Consider the following 27,994-nt stretch of genomic DNA (forward strand, 5'->3'; position numbering starts at 1 on the left):
TTTAAAGACTAGATTTTCCAATAAATGATACGGAGAAATAGGAGCCTGTCCCCAGTTCTAATGGTGTGAAAAGCTAACGGTTACGGTCTCACTAAACTTAATGGAAAGCCTAAGTGTTTTGCATATTCTACTTTGAGCTACACCAGTTCTCTGTAATGGTGGTGATCTTTCTTTCTTGTAGCATTTAATGCATTTCAGAAAGAATAGAGACAAATGGAAGTTTGGTTTACATAAACTATTATATATGCCATTTGTGGAAAGAATGCAAAGAGCATTTTAGTTAAGCTACAGATACTGTCGATTGTTCAGTGTTGCAGAAACAGAGACAGGATGGAAACCATAATTTCTTAATGACTGCTTTATGCGACAGTGGATGAAACACTCTAAGTTCATAGCTAATGAGCTATAAACTCCACATTTAGTTTTTCAGTTTTAATGTTCTTTTTTCATTAGAAGAGCAACCTAACCTAGATCAGTTCCCAACTTGTCAGAATTATAAGCTTTAAACTTATTTAAAACAAAAAAGAACAGTGCTAATAATAGCCAGAAATGCCCAACAGCAGGCTGTTGTGAATAGGTGGTTCACTGTACCTGCAAAGCGCCCACAGTGACGTCGGTAAGGGTCGTTGCAGAACCCGGGCTTTATAGGTTGGAGCCACTTACATGGGGAAAGACATTCTGTTTCATATCTTAATGTACTGGCATCTAATTGTAGCGTGTTCTACAGAGCATCATGTCACCCACCTGCCCCGCCCACCAGTTTCTAGTTATGCTGTGCATGTTACAGAAAAAAGTATTTAATTTTTTTTATATGTGTGTGTCTTCATGTAATGCTTCTTTGTGTGAATTTACTGTTGGATCGCTGGTATAATAATTTGAAACAGTATATTTACAGCCCAATTGTGCTAGTGTGACCATGTGCAAACTTTAAGATCAGTGTGGTCTCTCTGTTGCTTGGTTGCAGCCTGCAGAAGCTGCAGATCGTGTACTCCATCAGTGCCTAAATATGGATTTAGGACTTACTGTTAGCACCAAAATGTTGGCATTGTGACCCTAGGTTTTTCCTCAACCCTGCAACTTGTTTTTAGTCTGAAAATTTAGAGAAGCGTCTTCCGAGCGAAATTGGTGAATTGTAACACTAGGTGGCACTTAAACACAGCTAACGAAGACTTCAGTCTTGCAACACACAAAAAGAGTCAAACACATTCTGTTCTAACATGCAGTTAATTATATCCTCAAAATGATGTCTTGGATTGATATTACTAAACAAACATGTATAAAATGTAATTACAGGCAAGTGAAATAAATACTGTAGGCTTATAATTGCAAGATATATTTTTTTCTTGTAATATGCCACACACCTGTGCATAGTTTATATAGCTAGTATTTTATTTTGTCATTTTTACTAGCATTTAGAATGGCGCGATTTAGCTTTATGTGCTTTTATTTACTGGTACCAATTTTTGCCATATGTCAGTTTTTAAAAAATGGAATGTTTTTATCTATTGGGATTTTAAAACAGGAGTATTTCAAAGGGAAAACAGTAAGATTTTTTAAAAATATGAAACTGCATCAAAACTTTTTTAAAAAAATGCATATGTTTCAGGTTTTTTCTAATTGCTTTGTTTTCCTCTTCCTTCTTTACTTGCCTTTTGAAGGTACACCTCTATTGCTATGGTAGCTTAATATCTACTTGGAGGCCCAAAGTCTATCTGTTCATAAACATTTCTTAAGTGATACCATTGGTAAAATATACCAGGCCTACAGGATGGTCTAAGAGCCATGAGATCCCATCAGAGCAGCTTGTGGCCACCACCCTGGCTTCTGGCAGTCTTTCCTATCAAGTGCCGAAGTGGTCGGTGGTATTTCAGTCAGCTGCACAAGCCCTGGCCGCAGCTGCTTTCAGTGACAACAAGCTGAACAGGCAAAGGCGTGCAAGGAAATGTCCTCTCGGCGCAGAGGCAAGCTAATAAAGCATCAGACGTAGAAAGTTCAAAAATGAACTTCTCATTCCTCTTTCCCCTCATGTTCCAGCATTCAGGGAGTTGCTCAGCCTTATCGTTGGCTGGTCCTGTACCATCCTCTGCTCAGGGTTACAAATAGTAAGATTAGAGCTGAGACAAAGCTCATAAAGAGTAGGATGACACAACAACACGTTCCTGTATTTGCATGTTGTTATTTGGCAGCTAAAGATGTGTATTTGGTGTGGGAAAGACTGGACCACGTGTGGAAGTCACACTTTGTTGAAGGAAAATTGCCACTGTGTGCTTATACAAACTAATGTGAACAACCTGTGCGTGCTGGTTGGAATTGCCCCCAGACATCAGGTGAACCAGAAGCCAAACAACAGACCCAGATGGGCTCAGCACCTGTCAGCCGGTGCAAAAATAGTTGTCCAAGCTAAAGACAGTTGGGTCAAGTTCAGAGCAAGAGTTGAAAGACCTGTGGGAAGAGGAAGAACCGACAGCTGTGAGCGCGAGGGCATGGAGGTGGTGGAACTCTGACTAGTTTATCTGCCCGTGGATGTGCGGTGTAACATTGCAGATCAGGCCGGCCAAACTCTCCAATGGCAAAGAAAAAAATAATGGTTGCGGTAGAAAGGCATGAGGAAGAGAATATTTTCTTTATGCTTCAAGTAGAGGTAAAAACCTGATAATAGAACAAAGCTAAGAAAATTAGTATTCAGCCATGAATTATTTGATTTTTTTTTCTTTTGAGAAATAATATTTTAGGTTCTGAAACAATCTTTCCAGGTAGTAGTAGATATAGCTGTGAAACATAAACTAGCCTAGACAATACCTGAGACAGTTTACTGATGCGCCCATTCAGTATCGTCAAGGGCATACGTACCCTAACAGGTGCTTTCTGTCAGTAGTTTCTATGGCACAGCTACTTCTTTTTGAAGATTTCAAGAAAATTGTTTGGCCCTTGAGTAATAACATTAAGCCTTCTCTTAAAAAAAAACAAGCCCTACAGGCCTCGATTGACTTTAGCAGAAGTACAGGTAGTAGAATGTTTCACAAGTAATTATAAAAACTATTTACAGTAATTAGCTTGAATCTAATTACTTCTCAGCATGTTAGGATAGTAAATTACAGTTTTATTTCAAACAACTCCTGTTGTCTGTTTTCCCTAAGCTGAGCACAGGAAACCCAACAAAAACAAACACTTGGAGAACCACCATTCGCAGTTCCTGTTTGAAGTGTGTCGAATGGGGATGCTCAGCTTTGATCTTGCAAGCGGCACTTCACTTACCCATGCAGACTTCAGCTTTCTTCCCATACGCGCAGAGAACATGCTCCTCCTGAGAGCAATGAGAGGATGCACATGAACGAGAGGGACAGAAATACACCTTTTAGCTCTTAACGAGAGAGTCACACCCTATGATTTGTACACGAGAAGGCTGATTTTCCTAGGCTCCCTCCCTAATCAGTGCAGAGGGATAAGCTCTCCTTGACAGTGATGCGGAGTACGAGGCTGAGCATTTGGAGTTGCTCTGAAGGACCAGAGGTGCCTTTCCTCTGAGCTGTGTAGGGAGCTTTGAGAAGCTGGCTTCCTCAGATCGGTGCCAATCATTCTGTACCTGGTCAGTGTCTGATCATCTGCTTCAAAGCCAACCACAGCTTATGTCTGTCATGCCCTAGTGGGGGTTCACTGGTCTACCCGAGATTGATATTGCCTGCTGTGCAGACAGAAAGCCTGTCAGCTCTGGCCTGATTTGAGGTTCCTGTTCGAAACCATAGCAAGTTTACTGAGGAGCAAGGCAGTGCCTGCTAATGTTCGTGTGGATCCAACCACATGCAGGCACTGCTGGTTATTTAAACAGTCTTCCAACCTCTTTCCCACTCTGCTTTGAGCGGACCGGACTATTTAACTTTGTGTCTGCCCTTGCTCTGGGGCGATGATAAACTCCATCTTCAGCGTTAGTCCATTTGCGCTGGGTGTGCAAGTCAGGCTGTAACTTTTATCCCCTGTAAGTAAGTAATGCTATTGCCATCTGGTCTTCCATTAAAATTGTCTTATTCTGCAAGGATGATACATCTGCAGAAGCAAAAAGTACTCTGAATTTTAATATATGCATTTATGTGACTGTCAAGACGCCTGATATTAATAGCTTGACTTTTACTGTAAGCAGAGGTAGAAGAAATAACACCACCTTCACAGTTCTGGCACAGTTTCCTTATGAGATGAATTCTCAGCCCATAGTTTCTGTCTCTGGTTTTTGCCATACAAACCTGCGCGGGAGTGTTCTATTTTTTATTTCAGTTTAGATTTTGAATGCTTTTATTATGAGTTTCTTCAATCCCTGAGAGAAATTAGAGAGGCAGCAGTGCTTCTCTTATTGCATAACACCAACATTTATTGACAATAAAAATAACTGAACTTGCACAAGAAGCCAACTTCTAATAAACCCTTTTACTCGGTTGTTGTTACGAAAGGTTGAGCTTTTCATTTTTTACAAAACACCAACTCTTTAAAGAAAGGTCAGTCAATCTTTTTAGAAAGATTTAATAAATGACTTCTCCCCCCTTACCAAATTTAGTCTTTTGTTGAATTGTTTCACTTCCTATTAAAGCTTCACAAAAATGTACCTTCTATTATATTTCTTCTAATAGGTTTCTCAGCCTTATAACTATAATAAATTTGTCAGTCTAGCTTCACTGAACACTGGACTTGAAAATCCTACCCACAATAGATTATAAATATAACCATTTCTAAACCCTTTCAAGAAGTTTTACCCTTTCTTTCAACACATTTTATGTACTCAGCAATTCAGTGAAAATAACCTTTCAGAGTCATTCTTTAAACTCTCTTTCTTGGTGATAGCACAGTGGAGTCATTTGATCAGTCAGTCAGAAAACCTGAGGTCTGTTCCCATCTCTGCCAGGGTGGATTCACAGTCTGAACCAACTCGCTTAAAGCCAATGTTTTCTTAAGTGTTCATTCAGAGGAAATGACCAGCTTGACCCATATAGGGCCTGATTTTCAGAGTAGCCGAGTGCTCAGAACTGCAATTTAAATCATTTTGAGCGGGGCCTTTAGCACTGCTAAAAAAAAAAGTGTCTAATGGCATCTTGTTAGGTAACCAGAAATTAAGACCCTCAGAAGCAGTTTTTATAGCAGATTTTAAAGACATGCAAATATCTTTCTTTTGCCTAATCTCTTTGCTCTGTTTTGCTTCGATGAAATCTGGTTCTTAGTTTTGGTTGGGTTTTTGGTTTTGGGTTTTTTTTTTTCAGGAGAGACGTGAATATTTTTTTAGAAATACAAAATGCTGTTTTGATAAAAAATTCTTGTCAGAGATGGAAATTTTATGTTTTAAAGTTTGTATGAGTGAATGTAAACAGGATGTAACAAAACCTTTAGAACATTAATAACCGTACTAAAAGCAGAGAGGCAAGCAACATGATCACATAAATCTAAGACAAGCAAACAGAATTGAAATATCTCAAGCCCTGTGTCATAGAACAAATCAACTTCACATCATAACACTATGTAAAGAATAAATAGCAATGCATCATATTTGCTTTGTATGGATGAATGGGAAGCAGAGAGAGGCAAGGGTTATCTAAGTAATACAAAAGTGTAATTAATGAACACTTCCAAGGGACACAAATAATCTGCACTAATCCCAAATTACAGCACATACTCCGTCCTTCAATTTAACCCCCCTTCTCAGGTTTACCGACAATCAGCAAACGGAGGAAAAGATGGACTACCTCACCCCTCTTCCCTTTTGAGAGAATTGTTGAGCTGAGCTCCTTACAAGCCCGTTATGGCTCATTCTGCTTATTTGACCAGCTGTGGTGGTTATGGTGTGTTTCTGGTCACCTGAGTTCAAGGAAAACAAAGAGGTATAGAAAAAGCTTTTAGGATGATCAAGATAGTGGATGGGGATAGTTTTATGAGAAGAGATTAGAATGCTTGGTTTATTTATCAAAACAAAAGCAGGAAGAGTATCCAATTGTTTTCTATTAATACATGAGGAGTGTTAACATCAGAGGAAAAAAAGCTTGTTAAGCAAAAGGATAGAGCTAGCAGAAGGACAAATGGATGTAATGAATAAATCTTTTCTGGAACAGAGAAGTCTGAGGAAAGTGCTTAAGCATCAGACAAGTGAACTTCTAGTACAGCCTCCTAGAAAGGGTGGAGGGGGAGGGAGAGCAAGAAAATGGATTCATGTTAACACAGACCTTCATCAGTTTGTGACTGTGAGTCTGAGACATGGCTTTCTGCGCAACCTTCAGAGGGAAGCCTGGCTCGCAGAGCCTTCCCAATGGCAAGTCTTTCGTAGCAGCCATATTCTGCTGAGCCGTGCTGGTGGAACTGCAGAATCACATCACCAGCGTCAACCCTGTAATCAGCTGCTAGTCGTCTTTGAGAGAAAACTCGGAAATTAGAGCTCTAAGTCACCTGCTGCTCTGTGCCTCTGGCTATGAATAGTATTGCGGAGGGAAAATAGACAATAAACCATGTAATGCAGAACTTCTGCAGTCTGCTTGGCTGCGCCTGCCAAGGCAGCCTGCTTGCAGTTGACACCAGTGCTATGTAGGTGTGTAGAGTGTTGCCACACCATTCAGGCATTGGAAGGAGAATGTTTTTAACAGAATATCTCTGTGTTGTGAAGATCTTTCTGTCTGCGTAGGCTTCCTAATGTAAACTGCTATTTGCTGTGATCTCACTATGAGCTTTAGATTACAAAGTCCTACATGACGTTATTTGTAGTTGGCTGTTTGTCTAAACCTTTTTCATAGCCTAAGGCACAGAAAGGCAGGTGAATTTAAATTTTAGCTTTCGAGTTGGTTTTCAAATGCTGTCAGTTTAAAATATTAAAATAACAGCAAGTTCTAACAACATTCTCGGATTTTCTTGCCCAATTGACTATCTTTGACTTCACTGAACTGGGCTCTATTTGTGATCAGAGTTACAGAGAGCACTATAGAGTCCAGGCTTTAAAATAACTGGGTAAAAATGTCAGTGCTGCCATTGACGTGAAAAGGGTCAACACTTGTTTTTCTGTCATTTATGTTTTGTCTTAGTAATAAGGTAGTAAAGGACATTTTATTTGGAAAGATGAAACAGTGAGTTCAGTAAAAGATAAGATAAAATAAATACATTCCAAGGAATGAGAAAATTACTTTCCTTAGGGAGTATCATTTATTTTCTTCATTAAACCATATCACAGAAGGATATCAGTTGCTGGTCAGCTCTTCATTTTCTGAAAATGGTCATGACTCTGGCAAAAGCTGTAGAGTTACAGCAGTTTATATCAGTTTTTTTAAAAAGCATATTTTTCTAATTAAATGAGGCTTATGCAGTCATGCTCTGTGTGTGCACGTACACATAGCTGTGCACGCATGCATGCACACATCTATTACATATCTTTTTTCAGTAATTTTTGAAGTTGACCAATTGCAGTCAAATTCAACACCAAGGTTACTAGTCCCAAAGACACTGCAGTTCTAAAAGTTTTGTGAAAACAGATGGCTATTCAGAGAAGAAGAAAAGCTACAAGGAGAGCTTACCACTTGCTAGATGTCAGAGGGTCCCTGTAGGATTTTTTTCCTACCAACTCAAATCCGTAGGAAACTGGGCTCCTTGGTTCTGTTATTCATACAGCTGCTTATCTACTTACAGTTCTTCTGTATTTAAAGCAAGTGAAATGAAACCAGTTTATATAAGGAATCAAACGATCTGTTGCTAAAATATGGACTGCTGTATAAATCAAGCCGTTAGTGCGAAGCCCTAAATTTCCTCTCTGGAAATGGCTCTCTGTAATTGGCTAATCTCTCAAAATAATTTGTGATACCTTTTTACACATTGTGCCAACTGGAATAACAAACAGGGCTGATTAAAATTATGCTTCCCCAGTTCTATTTTAAAAACGTTGTTCATAACTTTTATATACTTTGACTTGCTTAGACTGTTACAGGCTCTGAGAAGGGACTGTTGCTTCTGCACTAGAAGATGCAGAGCCAGGTGAGGAACTGGTTATTAGTCTCTGCTCATGTATGAGAGACTGTGGGTGTTACCTGTAGGAAGGGTCATGAAAGCACTGTCAGGATCTACGGCCTTAATCGCACACAGCGTGCTGAAGGTAGCAAGGTACATCACCACAAGGTGCTGAAGGTACCTCCCAAAAAAGCAATCTCTGGCAGTAAAGGATAATTTTCAAAGTAACCCCAGTATTATTTATCGAGCACTTTTGGACACTAGAGGAGTCATTTCTGGAGCACATCTCCCACTGTAGATATAGCATAGAATTGGGAGTAACATTCATTTAAAATCAGCAACCAGATGAAGAAAAGAAACTATAGGAATTCATTCTGAAAGGCAACTAAGTATTTTTTAAAAAAATAAAGAGCCAGTTAATTTGGGACAGTGGAGTTGGAATTAAACAAGTCAGGAACTATTCAGTCACTGAGTCTCTTTAGAGATGCACTGTGGGAGAGAACCAAAGTGAATCAGTAAAGAGACATTTTTAAAGGACTTCAGCTCTACTCCATTGCTTTTGGCTCTTCAGCTAACTGCTCTTTACCATGTGCCTTCAGTTGCAGCCAGTGGGGTGGCAGGACTGGAGAAGAGCATACACACCAAACCAGACACCCATGCCGATCCCCACTACCCATGCAGAGCAGACGCTGCAGCTGGTGATCCACTTTGTCATTTTACACCATCTCACACTAGTGCCTCTGTGCATGGGAAGTGCAGCGTATTGCTCTTGATCTTCATCCTTCTTTGTGCTCTGCATAATACCAAGGGAAACCTTAAAGGCTGACAGCCACCAGTGCAATGCAGAGGAGGATGTACTTGGGACCACAACTTGAGCAGCCTCTGGCCAGGCAATCCCTATTCCTCCGTGGGATTCTGCAGAGCTGCATGTGTGACCTGAGGCTGTGTGGCAGTGTCAGGAGCAGCTTTCACCATGTGCTTGAACAAGGAGCTACTGCAGATTTTGCTTCTCTCAGCTAAGAGAGCTGAGTGTTTAGAGCAGAGCAGAAAGGAAACAGCCATCTAGGGACATGCTGTCCACCTTGTTTAGACACCCTGCCCTGTTCTTCCAACCCGAGGTGCTTTTACCACAGAACCCAAGGGCTCCTGTCTCATCCTGATAAGTAACCCTGTATAAGGAGTTATCTTCTAAAAAACCGTGTGTTTGCAAAGCCCACACAAGTTCTGAGAAATAAAAGGAGGTTTTCTTTCCCCCGTAGTTTATTGAGAAGCTTTGTTTTTTGTTTGGTCTCACTGCATATGATTGCAAGACTATGAGGAAATACAAACCCTTGGAAGGCGCAGAAGTTATGATAATCTATGCCTTCCTTCTCATCATCTTCCTGGTGTAGGCTGCATTTAGATTTCATTCACTTGCTTATAGAGAAGCAATTGGATTAGTTTTAGAAAATGACTTGGTATGATATGGGGTGAGGAGAAAGAGACGCAGTGAAAGATTTCACAGGCGCAATATTGTGATGTAAAATAAATTGGGAAAATTGTTTACTTTGAGTCAAATTTTTAAAAGGCAGTTAGATTACTATCTACTTCCTAGGCTGAAGTACATGTCTGAAAATCAGATTAATCTCAGCGGAAACACTAAGTTAGAGATGGCATCATTCTTTTTAAACTGTCAAAATATTCTACAAAGCCCCATTTGTAGTTATGGAAAGATAAGGCACACGTCAGAGAAGTGCTTTAGAAAGAACCAGCCATTTGCAATCAGGGTGCAAGACTGAGATCTGTTTGCTGCAACACCATCAATGTTCCAGACAGCTCCTCCCAATATAAGACAGGCAGAAAGATCTGTATTATTGAGAGTGTAGGACTATTCATACTGTATCCTGTTTCTAAGAAGGGACAATAGAGGATATCCAGGGAAAGTGATGAAGAGCAACAGACAATTCTTACCAGGCTCTGATGGACAGTAGACGGGGCACATCCTGAACCAGAGGTCGTATCCACAGCTTCATGTTTCCTCCTCAGTTTAAACTCCTTTGCGTAAATAAGGTAAAGAGCAGCATATATAAATAAAGAGCAAAACCTGTCTCTTTATTATGCATCCGCACACTGCTACTGATGATGCACATGGGTCCACAGCTGAGGTCCCAGGATACTCCTACAACAGAATAATTACTATTCATCATAAATATCTTTGTCAGAGGACTGAAATAGATATGTCTAAAATTGCTCAGGAAAATATGCAGTAATGTTGAAAGCCAAGAGATTTAGTGATAAGGTGACAGCAAAATCTTGGCTCTGCTAAAGTCAAAATGAACTTTGCCAGTGGCTTCAGTAAAGCCCAGATTTTTTTCACTTGAGAATCTGCCCAGACCAGCTGCTCTCGTGGATGTCCTGAGAGTGTCTCCTGCCCGAAGGGGCTCCAAGGAAAGGTGTGCTGTCATGAATTCAGAAAAATGGATTTTAACAAGCATGTGTACACCGTGAAGGCTATGCTACTCTTTTTGTGAACAGCCTACTCTTTCCAGCTTTGCTATTAATTTTCACAAAGTCAGGTACTGCAGCTGAGTGCTCACGGTTGTCAGTGTTTGCATTCCACCTTGTGACGGACAACTGGCAAAGAATATTCAAGTAAAGAGGATTTAGTAAATAAACCCATTGGCTTGCTATTTAGATAGCAATGGAAAGTGACTGTTGTGAAAAATGAAAAACTTGAGCATACACCACCTTTTTTTTCCCAAGCTTTCCATCTTCTGTATGTACAAATCAGGAAAAGAAACACTCCCAGTCCTACTTTGGCAATTTCTCCGGCCATTTTACAGCAAGTGTTTCCTCTTGCAGGTTTAGTACTTTATGTTGTAGCAATTTTAGTGAGATAAATCTATTAAGAGTATGGCTGACATGGGTGGGAAGCACGGCTTAGTGTGCTGGTGAAGCTGTGTCTTTAGGCACTAGACAGAACTCCTGTAAAAGGAGGATTGAAGGTACCAGCTCAGAGATGGAGATGAGAGCAGAGCTGGCCATCGCCGTGGCCTCATGGCTGCACTCAGACCCACAAACCTGCGCAGAGCTCTGCTGACTCTGAAGACTGTTAGCAAACTCTTGGTCTTGTTCCCAAACCTGTCTGTACCGGTACGACGGCATGAGCTAAGCTTCTGCTATAGGCATCAGTTGCCATGTGGGGAAGTGCAGTACATGGATTATTGATACCCACGTCCTAGGAAGAAGTGGAGCCCTCCAGAATATCAACAGCGTGTGTTAAAATCTAAATGGGGAACGCATAACGAAGCTGGGATTACCTGCACAGAGAAACTTCTTAGTGCTTGAGTACGGCCCGTTGGTGCTGTAATCTGTCACAGTCCATACTACAACCTTATAATGAGGTTAGTTTATAAATTGTTAATAGCTAATATGTGCACCTACAGATAGGAATAACATGGGTTACAAGCTCATCAGCAGATAATGCTCTATTGCAGCAATAACCAACCTGCTGAACTCTGTAATCACCTATAACAACTGAGCCCTATTTGTGAAAATATCTATTAATTCTTACTAACTATTATGAACGGAAGTTTAATCCAAAACATGGCAGTAATGGGCATACGATATTAGCTTGCTTTTCTAAAACTATTTTGTCTTTCAGTGCTTGCTTATGCTTGACAAGATCCTCTGTAAATAAGAAAAGTGTCAGATAGAACTCAGGTGCGAGGAGGAAGAGAAATTTATTTCTCTTCTACAGTTGCATTGTTAGGAAGCTCAGGTTTTGAGCCTGGCAGCGGCAATAATGGTTTAATGAAAAGAAACTGGTTTGTTACAGCAGTGCATAGAACAACTGTGCAGGTACGTTGGGTTATGCAGAAATGCCATCCTGTGGAAGTCACCCCCTGCAACAACTCTTCCATATCAATCCAATCGTATCCCCTAACTGTAGGTGGAGAGCTGGCTATGTAACGCGGCAATGGCCTCTGTGCCAAGCCGGGCAGTAAGTGCCTCATACCCACCTCAGATCTCAGGTTCACGTGGGCATCTGAGAAAGACTGTGGGGTTTGTGTGCTTGACACAAAAACCGGAATTGCAGGAAGGCTAAAATTCCGCTTTCCTGAAGCTCATTACTTTCTAAAGTCCCTCAGGTCTGGGATTCAAAATAATGGTTTTGGGAAAGCAGGAGGTAAGCTAGAGTAGTTGTAATGACATGGTGTGAAACCAATCATCATCCACCTTACACAAGCTGAAAATTAATTTTTAAAATCCAGCAAGAAGCTAAGAGTAAAAATAAAATATCTGGAATTCTTTTATCTGGAGGTCTGGAGCTCAGGAAGGCCACGGATATCCCCAGTGCTGTGGAGGTGCCACTCCAGCGAGGCTATGGATTTAGTGCCGCTGTGTGCCAAACGCAGCGTGGAGCAGCTGGCTGTATAGCTTTACAGCTGTAGATATAGTCTCATCTCCTGTGAGAAGCTGAACTGCAAGGATGCTCCCTGCCCTGCACTGTGGCTGGGACAAACACTTAGCAGTGCGGATGCAGCCTACCTTTAGCAGAATAACCGTAGGTCTTTCTTCCTATTGCTTTGCAAGAGTACATTGTATCCTCCACTGGAAACTGAAGTCAACAAAGGAATGGATAGGAAGGATTTTAGTGAATAAATTGGCTTATCTTCTGATATTATAGCAGTAGATAAAATTAAACAGAAAAAACCTGAACCCACAAAAACCAGAATAAACCCCTTCCCTCAAGCAATAGCATTTTTGGTGATTATGCTGGGAATAACATGCAACAATAGGATTATGATGACTGCAAATGTACCATATTGAAATAAAATTAGTTTAAAAGGCAGGAACAATATCATCATCAGGTAGCTTTCTTGCAAGGTGGAAAATAGCTTAAATAACTTTGTTGTTGGAACTAGCCTAAGAAATATAAAGGACCCACCCCCCCACCCACCCCTGCCTCCCCCAATACAACAGTGATTGTGTTAAAAGCAAGACCTCTGGACCTAGAGGGCTCTTTTCATGTTCCCAGCCTATGAAAAACAAGGGCCATGGCATGCAGCTGAAAATCAGCAATGCAGGGTGTTAAAATCTCATTCAGCGATGGGTGTATTTCAGAGTACAGAACCTAAGAGGAATATTCTTTATATGGAAAGTTAATGCATCATGATGCCTAGGAAGGATGCTGAGAGGTGGCACAGGAAAATCAATAAAGATTGAAGTCTCTATAAGTGCAGACAGAATGTGGAGTAAGAGCTCCAAAGGCAAGGAATCCAATTGCCAAAGTTAGTATTACCTTTCTGAGACATGTTTTTTGGACTTACTGAGAAGGAAATGACATAATGGGACTTTGCTCTCTATTTTGGAAAGGGACCACTGTATAGTCTGAGGAAGAAATGAGAGTGAGAGATGATTCAGGCAGAAGCTTTGGGCAGGGGTGGCTGCGTGCTCAGGAAGACATCAGCCCTGCTCAGGGCAGTTCATCATTTGTGATGCGATTAAGTGATTAAGTGCCTGTTAATAACAGATACTTGGTCAAAGCACCCAAAGCGGTGGGTTTTACGCCAGCTGTGAGAGAATGGAGTTTCCTCATCTGGTGTAAAGTCGGCGGGGATTCAGCTGCCCCAAAACAAATTTTTGAACGAACTGGAAACCACCAGGAGAGCTTTGGGCTGGGTCAACATTGTGTGCCACGTGTGTGTGACTTTGTGATCATTTGCAAAATTAGCTTTATCATATTGTGGAACATGCAGTGGCAGGAGCATAAAAGCAGGGATCATCTGAAAGAAATAAGGGCATAAAAAGTGGTGTCGGGAGGGGTGCTACTGATATCCTTTATTTGCGAACTTTGGTATAATTTGAACAACTTTATGCCATTTATATTAAATCACTATGTTTTTTTCGCTTGTCATTTTGGAGCTTATTCCTTTTCTTTTTGTCATACCTTTTACGTGACGAACTCCAGCTTAATATATTTTTTTGGCAGTTACATACTTCATCTTCCCGATTCCTGTGGATACCAGCACAACAATGTGTTTCAGAAACTATTAAAGCTGATGAATCAGAGACCGGTCATTGATCTTCGCTGGGGACTGGAAGGTGCTGAGCCCTGGCTGATCAGGCGCCCATGACTCAAGCTGGGGAATTAGGAGGAAAATTTTGGCAGATAGAGAAAACTGTGTTGTGACAGGGCTCTGCTATGTGACCAGGTTAGATTGAATCAGTTATTCTTCCCACACAGTCATAAAATGTTCTCCCGGTTCGCTGGGTGAATGCCATGAAGACAGAATGACGCGAGAGCTGGTTGTGGCACTCTGCTGTTGTGGGGTTGTTAGGGTGCAAGAAAGATACAGGCCATTTTTTAACACCTGTGAATTGTAAACACAAATAATGAGATAAACAAATGTTGTAAAACTCTTTCAACTGATGCCCTGCATGAAACCCATTAGGTATGTTTGTGGTGTGCCTCCTGCTTTCCAAATACATTACACAGCATTATGTGAGATGTAGTACTGTGTAATGTCTGTACACATAATATGTGTTATGTAGATACATCACATTACATGAGATATGTAAACCTATCAGATGACTAAAACCCTGCTATTGCAAATGTACTTGTGTCGACAAAAAACAAAGCCTGAGAAGAATTTCCTTGTTACATGGTGGAATTACCAACACACGCAGTCGTCTTAGCTTCAGACCATAAGAGCCTTCTGCTACAGATTTCAGGGGCTGCATCATTGCTAGGAGGTCAACAGCATTTCTGAAGTGCATACAGGAGCTATAACCTGATAGACAAGCCACCTGCATCCTTTTTATTTCAGAAAAAGAAAAGAAAATAGGAAAAAAAAAAAGAGCAAAGATTTACTTATGGCCAATTTCACAGACTGCAATCAATTTACAGGTCACTGGGAGACTTTCAGGCAAAGGCATAACATATGTCTAACAGGCTCAAAGTAAGAGGCTATCTAGAAAATTGGATTTAAGTAATAAGGAAGCTTATTTAAAGCACTAAAATTCAGAAGGCAGACCCTTTCATAACCTAAGTCACTGAACTTTTAAGGGTTGTTATGATTTTCTCCCCCCACTATTTTTTTTTTTTTCAGCTTGAAGGCTAGTATTATGCAGAACTAAGGATATCCTTTGCTAGTTGCAAAGTGCGATAACCTTTCTATACCTAGCTAAATAAAGTGTTAAATAGCTTAACCCTTTTATTCTGTGTCACCTATTTTTATAAAGCTACAGTAGCCAACACCTTGTTTTGGTCACAGTCACACCCATGGGATTAGAACATGCTGGATGTTCTCTACAAATGTCAATTCGTAATATCATGAATGAAATTGTATTTAATTTAAATGACATTATATGATATTTTAAATTAAAACTACAGCTTAGAATCAAAATGTTCATCTGGGTGATGGGACTCGGAATTCGTCCAACAGTTCTGAGGCTGAGACTGTTAAAGATAATGATTTAAGCCTGTGAGGAAAAATTCCTGGAGGGCAAAGCTGTGTGGTGCTGATGGTCCCCATCAGGCTGCATGTAATGAAGACCTCAATTCACTGTTTTTCTATGGTTTTCTATTCTTCTTGATCGTCTGCTGATGAAACCTGATAAGCACCTTGTTACAGAAAATTGCTCATTTATCTCGTACATGCAGGACATCCCCAGTCCATCCCTCTTGTGCACCACATAGGAACCTCTTTGCAGAGAGAAAACAGCCAGGCTTTCTTTAAGAGATCATAATTTTCCTCCCATGCATTGGCTGAGAGAACGCTAAAGATCTCATTTTAGCCTGCAATCAAGCTCGTCATCTCTCCCCTCACTTTCCCTTCTCGGCAAGGAACTGAAGAGGATTGCAGTCTTGCCCTCCCGCAGAAAGAAGGCGCATGCAGCATCTCGGAGCTCTGGTGCTGAACTACAGAACTCGCTGAGCCGCGTGCCAAATGGATGTTATAGGAAATAGAGGTCTCTCTCTCCCTTAAGTCTCATTTTACAAAATCCATGGCAATTGTCATTGTCACCAGTATTTCCTGCCTCACTAAAGGTCTGTGTCAAGGAAGCACCTCGGCCAATGGATGAGAACATGATGACCACCAGAAGTGACTGGGGGGCACGCTGAGTTCTGACTCTAGCAGACTATCAAGTCTTCATCTATGTCCCACACACAGCCTGCTGATTACCCAGAGTGACGTTAGTGTAACTCAGGAGAAAATGGTCGGGTCAGGTGTTACTGCTGTTTCCGCCCAAGTGGTTGCTGGAGCTGACACACGCTCTGTGACAGCCCATGGAGATGTGGCAGGTGGTGGTGCAGGGAGGGACTGTGGGTCTGTGTGATGCATGGCTGAGGAGCCACGGATTATTAGGATGTGAAAATATTTTTCAGGAGTCTGTACTAGATTTCTTACAGTGCCTGGGTTTTATCTGAATGGTCCCTCTGTTCCCTTAGTGTCTCCTTCCCCCAGGTCTGGCTTATGAGGGCTCGTGTGACACCAGCTAACAAGACTGCACGTTACCTTCTGTACACATATGGTACCTATGACCAGGGCAGCCACACATTTTATGGAGAAGTACCAAAAGCAGCCATCAGCTGTCTCAACCCCCTACTAGGCTAGATTCATGTGTAGGAAAAGCTTTAGTGCACTGTTCACTCCTGGCTGCTGGCATCATCGCCCCATGGACCCAGGGAAAGCTGGGGCCCACAGACCCTAAAAGGTGCAGAAAAATATCTACATCATAGAGGAGCCTGTGCATTCAGAGCCTGCTGGCCCTCGTCTTTCAGATAGGGCATCATTCTAGATCATAAAAAACCAGCAAAACAGCTGGTGGAGGGCTGTGCCACCTTCCCTTCTATCAAGCCTTGGGCTTCCAGCCAATAATGCTATCCTTCCAAGACAAAACACACATACCTTCTGGCTTTCTTCTGATGTTGACTCAGAAACTCTCTTTCATCAGCTCCTTAGATGTAGGAACAAAGTATTTACTATTAGGTATTTTGCAAGAATATCCCGTGATACAGGACATGCAACCAACAGGGTTTGAATCTGGGAGTGACAGAAATCATGAGGCAAACAAAAAGCATGGCTCATGGACACAGAGAGACTGAAGTATGAACTATTGGAAACTGTTCCCATAAGAGACATGGAACTGAAATGCAGGATCTTTTCAAAATTCAAAAACATAACATAAAACACCAGCAAAGCAGGCGTCAACTCCTAAACAAGGATTTCAAGACATAAGGAAGATAACAACTTTAGAAAAGAAAAGCGAGCCCAGTGACTGTCAGATTAATTGAACACAGTGTCAGCAGAGATTGCTTTGTGAAGTGTTGCTTCTTAAAGCATTACAAAGCCAGAAAGACATCAGAAACATTGATTGGCAGCGAAGGGGAAACAGAAACCACAAGTGATCAATAAGGCAGCTGCCAGCAGGTAGGGGTGACACATCAGTGCATGAAGCACTTTGTGGTGCTTGAAGTGGCTAAGTAATAGGCCTGGGACTGAACCGTTGATCAAAATTATTTTTATGTTGCAAAAGGTCTTGAAAGTACACCTTCTGGCATTTGAATCCATTTAATAAAAATGCTGCTATTATTTGTGCCTGCTTAGCACGGCTGCTAGCAGCCTCTGGAAGCCTTAAAGGCTAAACTCATTAGCTATTTATTACAGAAGAACCTGGGATCTCCTGATACCACCAATTAATTCAGGCATATTGTTTGTAGTGGGAAGTGCTGGTAAATCATATCTTTGTTGCCAAAGGAGTCATTAACTACTTGCTACATGTTTCCACTGGATATGGGTCTCAGCGCGGCCTCTTCCCCAGCACAAGCACAGAATCCGAGCGCTTTGTCCAAGGCTTTGCCATTTCTCCTGTCCTCCACTCACACCTTTGTTGCTCCCCAAGACAGCCTGGGAGGTCCAGGGGCTGAAACGCTGCACTGCCAAAACAGCGACAAGGTTTGCAGGGCAGGGGGCTGCTGCTGAGCTCGACCCGAGGTGAGGCTGGGTCAGGGACGAACAGCCGCCCTGTACCCCGCAGAGAGCTCTGCCCCGTGTGTTGTACGTGCACATGGCGATCTGGCTCGCAGCAGCGTGGGCCTCTGCTTCAGAGCTGCTGCCGCCTAATGAACATGCAGTTTTTCATTTAAGGGGCTGCCTTGGGTTGTCCTGATTTCTGTAGCTGCTACAGACAAATCCTTGTTGCATCCTAGACGATGTTCCCAGTTGCCCAACCCCTACCATCCTTGTGGCTGTTCAAGCTCTATTTCTTGTTATAACTACCAAAGGGTGTAGGGACGTTACACCCTTCCTTCAGGAGTGGTGTGTTAAATACCAGGAGACACCCTCCCAGGCCTCCCTCTCCAGCAGGCAACATCCCACTTCATCCTGTCTTTGCTCAGCGCATTTCCAGATCACTGACCATTCCTGTTGCTTTCCTTTGGCCTGTCTTCAGTGGGGTTTCACTTTTTTCCTGTGTGGTTCTCCCTCCCACCCAGATACAGTTTTAAACCTGCCGTGAGTAGGATGGGAGGGTTTCCTTACCTGGTGCCAGGCTAGACCTGCCAGGCCTGCGTTCATCTTTCTTTTGCAGCAAGTGGTGTTGACTGCTCTTCAGCTTGCCTTCAGCTCCATCTTTCAGACACTTCCCAGACAAGTGGCATTTAAGCAGCGTTCTCATACTGTTGTTACGAAGCGCTTCATGCTTCTGTGCCACCTACCTGTGCGTGCAGGGGCTGCCGTCTCCTCCGTGGGGATACGGCAGCCAAGCTGAGCAGAGGAGCCTTCCCCGGTGCCCAGCGCCAGCTGCCTGCCCCGGCCTGAAAGCCGTGCAGAGGGCACCGGGCTCTTCCTGCTGCTGTAGCATCCCCCAGGGCAGGCCTGGCAGGCAGGAAAGCAGCTCCCTGCCCTCCCGTGTGCCATCCCAGAGCAGCAAGGCAGGTGGAGCCTGCCCGTGGGCTAGCGTTGGGCTGTTGCTGGGATGCAACACAAGGGCTGGAGGACGCATACTACAATGCTTCGCAGGAGTCAGCGGGCTGTGCTGTGAGCACTGCGGTGCCACACTAATCACAGTCCCAGTGTGACTAGTGTCTCAGGCTCCCTCTTTCTCCCACTCAACCAGAATGAGGATCTTACAGGTGAGAATGCAGCAACACAAAAGAAGGCAGATGTATAGTGTATTGATTTTAACCAGCAATTTTACATCAACGAGCAATTTCATCTACCGCTGTTGTTTGTCCTTGTGCAGGTACTGCTCTGGAGGCTGCGTGCTGCCTGGTTTCTGAAGGCTCCGTCAGCCCAGGCAGCTGCTGTGCCCCCACTGCAGGCAGGCGTGCCTCCGCAGCTCACTGCTGGCAGCAGATCTGAACGAGAACGTGTCCACAAACCCAAGCGGTTTTCCCACAAGAACAACAAAATAAGGTAACACATGCACTCAGTGCAGAATCAGCACAGGGGGCGGGATGGGGAGCTGTCGAGGTTTTGTTGCGAAACACCGACCATCGATGGTGTAACGTGCGCCCATCGCAGTGACAGCCCTTGCCTCAGATGCAGCGGGGAGATGTGACTACTAATGCGCTCCAGGGGGAATATTTGCTGCTTTATCTCTAGGATTTGGAACATCTGTCTCTCCCTCGCAGCCTGCCTGAGATGGGGAGGAGTACTTCTTTTTTTCTAGGGCTAGCTGAGCACTGAGTAGGTGCGGGTTACCACCACAAATCGGGTGACAGTGGCTTGGTGGAATCCCCTGTTCATCCAGGCAGACCTCTGCTGATAAACCAGGGTGAGATCGAAGAATGGGCGCACCCAAAGGAGCTGGCAATAAAGCTCAGGCTCTGAGGTCCCATCCTGAATGGAAACAATCCCCCTTCCAAAAGGGATTTTTCTGGGTCACAGTAGCCTGGGGAGGACCAGTGGTGGAGAGGGACGGGGGTTACTGCCAGCTCTCCGATAGTCGGAGACAATTAAGAAAGGAACGGTGATCTCCACTGTCAAGTGACTCAGAGACAGCTCCCAGCTGAGTACTGCTTGGAAATTTGAGATCTAATTAAAGCAGGCCTTGGATCTCATCACTTTTCCTGCACGCCTGGGACAATGAAATACTGACTCGTGCATCTGTTCTGTGTGTGTATTTGATGCAAATAAGGAAGAAGTCTGTAAATACATCAAAAACCATACTTTATTTTATGTATAGCAATACAATTTACATATTAAATAACACTATAATAGAATGATTTGATATAGTTTAACATAACAAAAAGAAGGTTCTTCAAGTTACAAAAAAACCCCAAACAAAAACCAAAACAAAACGAACAAAAAATCTCCCTCAAAATACTCCCTCCCACCCTCTCCCCAAACCAAACACCACATTTTTTTTTTTTTTCTTTCTGAATGGATCAATGAGACAAACGTATCCAGTGACTGGCTAAGTCTAATTCCTATTGCACACACTGACAATGGAATAAAAAAAAAATAAAATCCAACTTTCACAATCACTGCCCCAAAGAAATGACATGTGTGGAAATCTTTTTTGGAGTGTGATGATGGTGTCTCACTACCTTGATACACAGAAGGTATGTATTCACATAGCCACCACAGAACTAGGAAGGAGGTGAAACTAGAAAAAAATTAGCTTTATATGAAAATATAAAATTCTATGATTATATACCATAGATACAAAGTTCCCAGAAGATGCTTATCCAAGCAACAAAATATTTACAGTTTTAATGACTTTTGCTATTTTAAAAATGAAGGAAAAGAAACCAGGAGTACACATGAATGCTTCGGTCTTTAGAAACAATGGCTGCTTGCTAGCTTCGAATGTTCTAACAAAACAAAAAAGTCACTACCCCAAATGTTGGAGAGTTGTGACATTGTATAAAATTGACTATCTCCTCTTTTGGAGACGTTTATTCTTAAAACTCAAGACATTTTTCTTGAAATTAATTATCCTCTGTAGAAAATGCTTCCCTTTGCAAATAGTTAACAAAAACACTAAAAACAGTTTAACAGCTAAGACAAAGTAGAGGCCAAATCTCTTCATTACAGTTCCTTCTCTTTCTTTATTTTTGCATTCCTTCCCCTTTGATAAGTGAAGCCAATGTAGTTCACATTGTTAGAATGGCAACAAAGAGAAGAGGAGCAAAGGGGTAACAGTAAGAGTTGAGTTGAATTATATCTGTAAAAAAAGAACAAAAGCAAAAGAAAAAGAAGAAAAGCAATGCAGTGGATTAACAAATAGGCGTTTTCCCTTCATATAAAAATTCACTGGCACCATTTGAACATAAACTTCAGAACACAAGATCTGATGTCAGAAGACAAGAATTTGAGAAAGACTGCTAAATCTTTAAGACAACTAAGTTTTAATATTCTTTTTTTTTAAATTAAGTTGGTTTTGTTTTGCTGAGAATTAGTAGTATGCATCTTTGGTAGAATCAATATCTATATTTTTTAGCTTTTAAATAAAATATATCAGCTTAAAAAAAGATTGATAAGGCGGCAGTTGTGCTGTGTCATAAAAATTCTTCTCCTAACATTCCAATGTCTCACTCTGGGCTCAAGCAGTCAGAAACTGGAAAAACAAGTGAAATTTTGCAGATCCTGTAAATGATTCCACTAACCCAGAACAGACCCACAGTACAGAAACAGTCACACACACGGAGCAGTTTAAGGGTTTGGGATTTTTCTTTTTCCTGTTCCTAAATTCGTATTTGGAAACAGACACCGTGAAATACTAAGGACAAATGCTGCTTAAAATGAACGATCTTTAGACCTTGGTCCTGCAGAGGAGCGTGTGCTTAGCCTGCACGTCTGAGCAGCCCTACCGGCTCTCCCAGACCGAAGCCAAGTTCACGTGCAGCGGTGTTTGTGGGATGGGGCATTCGGCTGACACTGTCACCCATTTTAGACGTTAAGGTGACACAGCAGCTTTCTGAGCATTCCCTCTTGGAAAGCTTGGCTGCTCTTACGGGCTCAATGGGAAGAAGCCTTTTATGTCTTTCACGTGGCCTGTGGGCGCAGTACACATGCAAGACATGGAGAAATAATATTTTCTAAATGTAGACACACTCATGCATGTGCACTTCAGTCCTTTATTTCCTTATTTCTCAGGGCTGGTGCTGAGGACCGCATTTTATAGCAACAGGATATACTCAGGTTCTCTTAATCTGCAGGCCTGCACATTGTCTGGGAACTTCTGATGCTTGAAAGACATCCCGACCGAATGCCAAGCAGTGGTTACAGCGAGGTGGGGGTTGGCATGGCAAAAGCAAGGCTGTGATGCGCAGAGCGGGGCTCTGGCCAGAGGGACTCACGAGAGCATCTCAGCGGAGCTCTGAGTGCAGATCTCTGACCACGCGCTCACTCCTGCCAGCCTCGCTCAGTCCCAGGGAAAGGGGTGCGAATCCTTATAAGAGGGCAGAACTGCAGGTGCTTACAGCAGGATAGGTTTGGCTCTTACACACTCTTAGTCCCGACTTTCACAAGCAATTCCTAGCTTCATCCACCCCAAGCCTAATGCATCTTTACCATCTATTGGCTATCTGGCTGTCAGCACAGCACTTAACACACAGCTCGAGCCCCCTTAAGAAAAAGTCCATGGAGAACTCATAGAACATCAGTGTAACTTATTTCCCCATGGATTAAACCCCAGCAAGTATTTCAGGTGTGGGAAAATGCCAATGCAAATGCATGGATTTCCAAAGCACCTACCAAAGTTCAACCGCCACAGCCTTCTTTCACTGATTTTTAAGACTTGTGAGGAGGTAAGGGATTAAACCAAGGACACTCAGGCAGTGTGTCACGAACCACAGTTATCTTCCATCATGCCAGTGAAATGAAAAGTAATCAGCTGAAAGTACTGAACAAATCCAACCCTCTTGATGCCTGCAGTAATCTTTCTGTCACTTAGCTCTTGTCAGGGTTTGAATTCTTAACTTCTCCCTACACCTCCCCAGGAACTTAAACACTTCAGACAGAACCGATCCAACTTATCAGAGTCCCTTTGTGCTACCAGCCGGAATTGCCTGAGGCCAGGATCACTACTCGGGGTGCAAGGGGGGGCTCCCCAGCCTCTAACGTGGATGCACACTGGCCAGCAGAGCACTCAGCAAAACCCTCCAGCCCTTGCAGCCAGCAGTACTTGAGAATTTACTTAATTCTTGTTACTGCGCTGTAGTGACTGTAGAGCCAGTCTGAACTCCTACCACACATTAACTGACTCCCTCCTCGGTGCTGGGTCCTCCCAGTGCCAGGGGGACGCAAACTACAAAGCAATCTTTTGAAATACTTTGCACATTTTTCATTTGGACTAGCTGGTGCTGGACAGGGGATTTCATTACTGAAAACGTGGATATACTATAGTGCTTAGCACTGGCAGTTATTTGCATCACATGTATGGAAGGGTTCAACAAACTGAGAAGCAAAAGGTAACTATGTAAAAGGTTGCTGATGAATTCTTAAATACTTTGGTGTCGAATTAATCAAGTGTATCCATACTAGGAAATCTTTCCCTTACTAAAAGGCCAGATGTTAGCACACACCAGTTTGCATAGCTCCTCCACTCAGTGAGACCGTTTCAGCTTGTACCTCGTGAGGTTCTGAACCAAAATACCTACTCTCAATACAATTTAAGCAGTTCACTTTCAGCTTCCTCTTCACGATTCTATGATTCTTAGCAGAGCTTCCTCCCTGCCCTCCCCTCCAACAAAAGAAGTGGGGTTTACCTTGCCAAATGTCTGTATTTCAGCAAGACTGGACTGGCAGAAGTTAGTAGGTTTACATTTAAATGAAAAATATGCTGTAACATTTTGACAAGTCCTGAAAAATGTCAACGCATGTTTTGTAGAGTTGAAATTTAAAGGTAAAGAAACTAATGCCGTATATAAGGGACAGTGCCTTTAACTGTATACCAAATGTCAGGATGGTTGAAATGACCTATTTCCTTTTCAAGGCACATCCAACAACTCCTCCCTACTCAGCTGAGCTATGAAGGACACGATTAGCTTTAATTTTCAGGAGAATTAAGTATGTGCTTACTTCTTCCGTTAAACAGGGATGGACCTTGTTGAACCGCTACCAAATACAAAGGAAAAGGGAGCCAGTGAGGATGAATACTTAAATGCTCCAAACAATAATTAAATTATTTGTATAATCTGGGGGAAACCATTTCATTGGTGTGGGAGGGAAAACACAATAAGCTAGGTTTGTGCTAAAGAATTAGTCTGGCAAAAAAAAGAGGGAGAATGTAACTTTATAGGTAGTTTTTTTATTAGTTTGCTTCACCAGTAAATATGGATCAGTACTTTATGTTTTAGCACTAAAGTATGAAAATTACACACCTGTAAAAATGGCATCTAACAGTTATGAAATTAAGAAACGCCTGTCATCATGTAACATACCATTAGGTGTGAGGTCATAGTCAAGAAATAGTAAGGAAATTAATGTGTTTAAAATATTGAATAGCTTAGTAATGTAAAATATTGCTACCTTCAATATATCTGAAAACAGGTCTCATTTGGGGTTGTAGTAGATTTCTCACGGTATCGGCTCCGAGGAGAATAAAAACAAAAATACTTTCCCATCAAAGGGCTGGTTAAAATCTAAAATCAACGTTTTTCTGGATACCTGGGGAAACTTTGAAATTGTAAACTCAAAACCTATCACTGCGTCCCGTGTATGACTTGCATCTAATTTATAATTATCTTGTATGTAATTTATGTATTCCATGTGAAGCAAGTCTCAGGCCTGTAAGTGTACAGAACAGCAATTTGAAACAATACAGAAATAATTGTTTCAGCTCCACAAGGCTATTACACCTTCACCGCAGCTAATAATCACCTGCCACATTTTGTCAAGAAAGGGTGAACACTGCTCATCCGCTTCACTGGAATGCAGAATACCGTTACCAAAACTGTGACTTGATCACTAACATAATAAATATGGTACGAAGGGGTACAGTATCTGTCGTAGAAAGAATCCATCTGGCCTAGCATTCAAGATTTAAGATTTGAGGGTCACTGTAGTTAGCAAAACTTCACTGCATTTAAACAAAACAGAAAAAAAGCGTATGTTTGTTGTCATGGAATGTCACATCAGGGCTTGTCTTGTATTAGAATATTATAGGCAGTAACACTGATCATATAGTGCAAACTAGATAAAATTGCGTTTCACTGTGTGAAATAAACAGAGGTGCAAATGCTCAGTAGGATACCATTAAGACATAAAATGGCAAAAAATAAATATCAAAACTTTTATCAGTGTAAAAAAGTAATTGGGTTATTGTATAACCTAGAGTCTGGCAAAAAAGGCCTCAAAAAAGTTCACTCAGTCTTCAGAAGTTCTACAAATTAAGTGCCTTTTAAGGTTTCCAATCAGACAAGAGACTCCATGCTTTCTGCGGGATCAGATTCGTCACTGGCCATCACAGCACCGTTTTTGTCCAGTGTCATGGGACCGTTTCCATTCTCCTTAGTGCTGACCAAGCTTAGCATTGCCTTATAAAGAAACTGGTACTGTTCCTGGGAAAGAAAAGATACGTTATTTCAATGCTTTCAGTGTACATAAGTGAGTGGCACTTAAATGTGGCATTTCCAGGGAAGGTCATGGATATTCACTACTAGAGGCATATATACAGCAAAGAAAAAGCCTTCGAGAGCAATTACCTCTGTTAATCTAGTTTAACCTTGGTGACCCAAATTCCAGTTTTGGGTAGATTATATTATTCCTAACACATTATTAAACACTACAGAAGGGTGGGACAACTCCAGAGCCCCTGGCCCAGCCCCAGGTTGGTCCCTGGTACCGCCAGAGCCACGCACACTGAAACAAGGGCGCTGCCCTTGCTGCACGCTGAGCCATGAGCCCCTCTGTTGAAGCTTTATCTCCTCGCAGGCCTACCCGCCCTGCTGCATCCCTTCAGATCACAACGTGCCATGTTTAAATAGCACAGCTTAACATACAGGGCTGGCTTACAGGGGGATGATGACAAGCTGAAAGGTCCTTCTCTGCTAGGGCTGGCTGTACAGTGCCCCCCCAGCTGCATGAGGAAGAAGCTTGACTTATTTTAAGTTTTTTAAAAAATTATATTTCTTAATAACAAATCAGAGATTTACAGTGTGGGTTTGAGGTTTATAAAAAACCAACAGATATACAAAAAAAGCCCAAACGCAAATGCTGCTTGGTAGCAGATGCAGTAGGGCTTGACAACATACAGAATGAGTGGTTTAGTTCATGCTTTTGGTCTCAGATGAAAACCTTGTAAACTATCCATTTATATTCCATTTAAAGACTTACAATGTCTGTAAATACTCCAGGCCGCATAAGATTTATCATCTTTGCCACCTGGAAAACATCGACAGCATTTTCGTTCTCCAGCTGCTGGGACAGAGTGGTAAGGGCACATAGCGTTCCCGCTGACACAGCTCCATACCTGAAAAACCACACCAAAATGATAAGATACTCAGAAACATACCTGGACAGTGACACAGACCCATGAAAATGTTGATATCGTCTTATTTGATTACTGTAGTTCGTCTTTGTATCTTTTAAACGCTTGTTTTATACTGGCCAATTTTTAGTCATTTTAATTTATAGAAGAAATTGGATGGTACACCAGTCATCTCAGGACGTCTGCAGTACTCAATACAAAGAACTGTATCAGCAGAAGAACGTGAGCCATTTAAAAGTACCCAGCCTGGAGAGTATAACACCGAAATCCGTTCTCGCATGCCACGTGTACTGAAAGCATCTGCATTATAGCTGAGCGTATTTTAAATTCATTAGTGGGAACTCAAGCAAAACATAAACGATAAGAAAGAAATGAGACTTTGCCTCTTCCTCCACGTGTGACAATTATAGAAAACTAACACGGATATAAGGTGCTCACAAGTAAATGGGGCACAATTCAAAGTCCTTAGGTCTGATTCATCGGCAAAAGGCAACGTGTCCCCGAGTTGGGCACCCCAGAGACATTACGGATTCTGAAAAGCCGAGCTGTGCTGTCATTTAATAAGAACCTGAGCAGCAGTTATTCATCAGGAGCACAAATCAATGTGTCCTTGAGATACTGGTCAGGTAGAAATCTTACTGCTGCTAAATCTGTGGGTGTACTTGAATCATGCGTGCAGTTGCAGGGCATGGGATAGAGGATCCTAAGCAACAGGGGCTCGTAACTGCTCCTGAGGAGCCTCAGCTGTCCTCCGCTCTCCCGGAACACAGGAGACCGCATGTCTGTCCTGGCTTTGCTCTGTGACTTTGAGAAAGTCTGTGTCTAAATGTCCCCACCTGTAAAAGGGGACATCGGTGCTGACTTGCTCTGTAAACAGTTTGGAGAGCTGTACATTGAAACTTAAATAATCGGCAAGTGCTGCAACGCCATCTGGTATCATAAGATTACCACTAGGATTTTTTTACAACATTTCTGTGGAAATCAAGACATATGCTGACTTAATTTTGTATGATTTTTGCAAACTCAATTTGCCTAGAAATGGGAAACAGAAATCAGATCACAATAGATCTGCTATATTTGATGAAAAGTCTGTAGAAGAAGCAGCAGAGCTTCTGCAGAATAGAGAGATGGCTGTGTCTGATCATCTGCAGGGATAGTGGATGAAGTGCCCAATGCTTGTGCCTGATGGGACACAACTAGATGCCTCTAAGGGTCTAACGGCCCCATTTTCACTTGCGCTGATAACCTCCAGCTCCCAACAACCTGAAGGCTTTTCTCTTGGAAAATTATGCAGAAAATCTTTATCTAGTTGTCTACATATGGGCAGTTATATTTAAAAATCTTGACAACTGTCTCGAGTTGGAATTTCTGAACTTCTTTGAAATGTTGTTATCAAGTTCATCCCACCACGTACTCCCTAAATACCACATGCATTTAGTATTGCAAATTCATATATTTGGAATTAATCCGCAGTTGTAATTAGTAGTGGATCATGTGATATAGTTGTTGCATGTAGTGAAGGGAAATTTTCATTTTCAGCTACATTTGCTTAGGCTCCAGTGAAAAGCAGAATCCACATTATGTATTAGGCACAAAAATAAAATCATTGAAT

The 27,994-nt window shown here is 42.1% G+C and overlaps 1 protein-coding gene across 1 annotated transcript in view; it reads right to left on the reverse strand.

Annotated features, from left to right (window-relative positions):
- Nucleotides 1-24,181: 24,181 nt before the first annotated feature.
- PTPRG (protein tyrosine phosphatase receptor type G) overlaps nucleotides 24,182-27,994 on the reverse strand; it is a 415,547-nt gene continuing 411,734 nt past the window's right edge. The window contains exons 28-29 of the mRNA XM_075095798.1: nucleotides 26,229-26,364; nucleotides 24,182-25,453 (exon numbers count right to left, since the gene is read on the reverse strand). Of these exons, the coding sequence (XP_074951899.1) occupies nucleotides 25,307-25,453; nucleotides 26,229-26,364 (283 nt within the window). The 3' untranslated portion in view covers nucleotides 24,182-25,306. The remainder of the gene's footprint in view (nucleotides 25,454-26,228; nucleotides 26,365-27,994) is intronic.

The sequence above is a fragment of the Phalacrocorax aristotelis genome, chromosome 6 (assembly GCF_949628215.1).
Source record: "Phalacrocorax aristotelis chromosome 6, bGulAri2.1, whole genome shotgun sequence".
In the NCBI taxonomy this organism is placed as follows: Eukaryota; Metazoa; Chordata; class Aves; order Suliformes; family Phalacrocoracidae; genus Phalacrocorax; species Phalacrocorax aristotelis.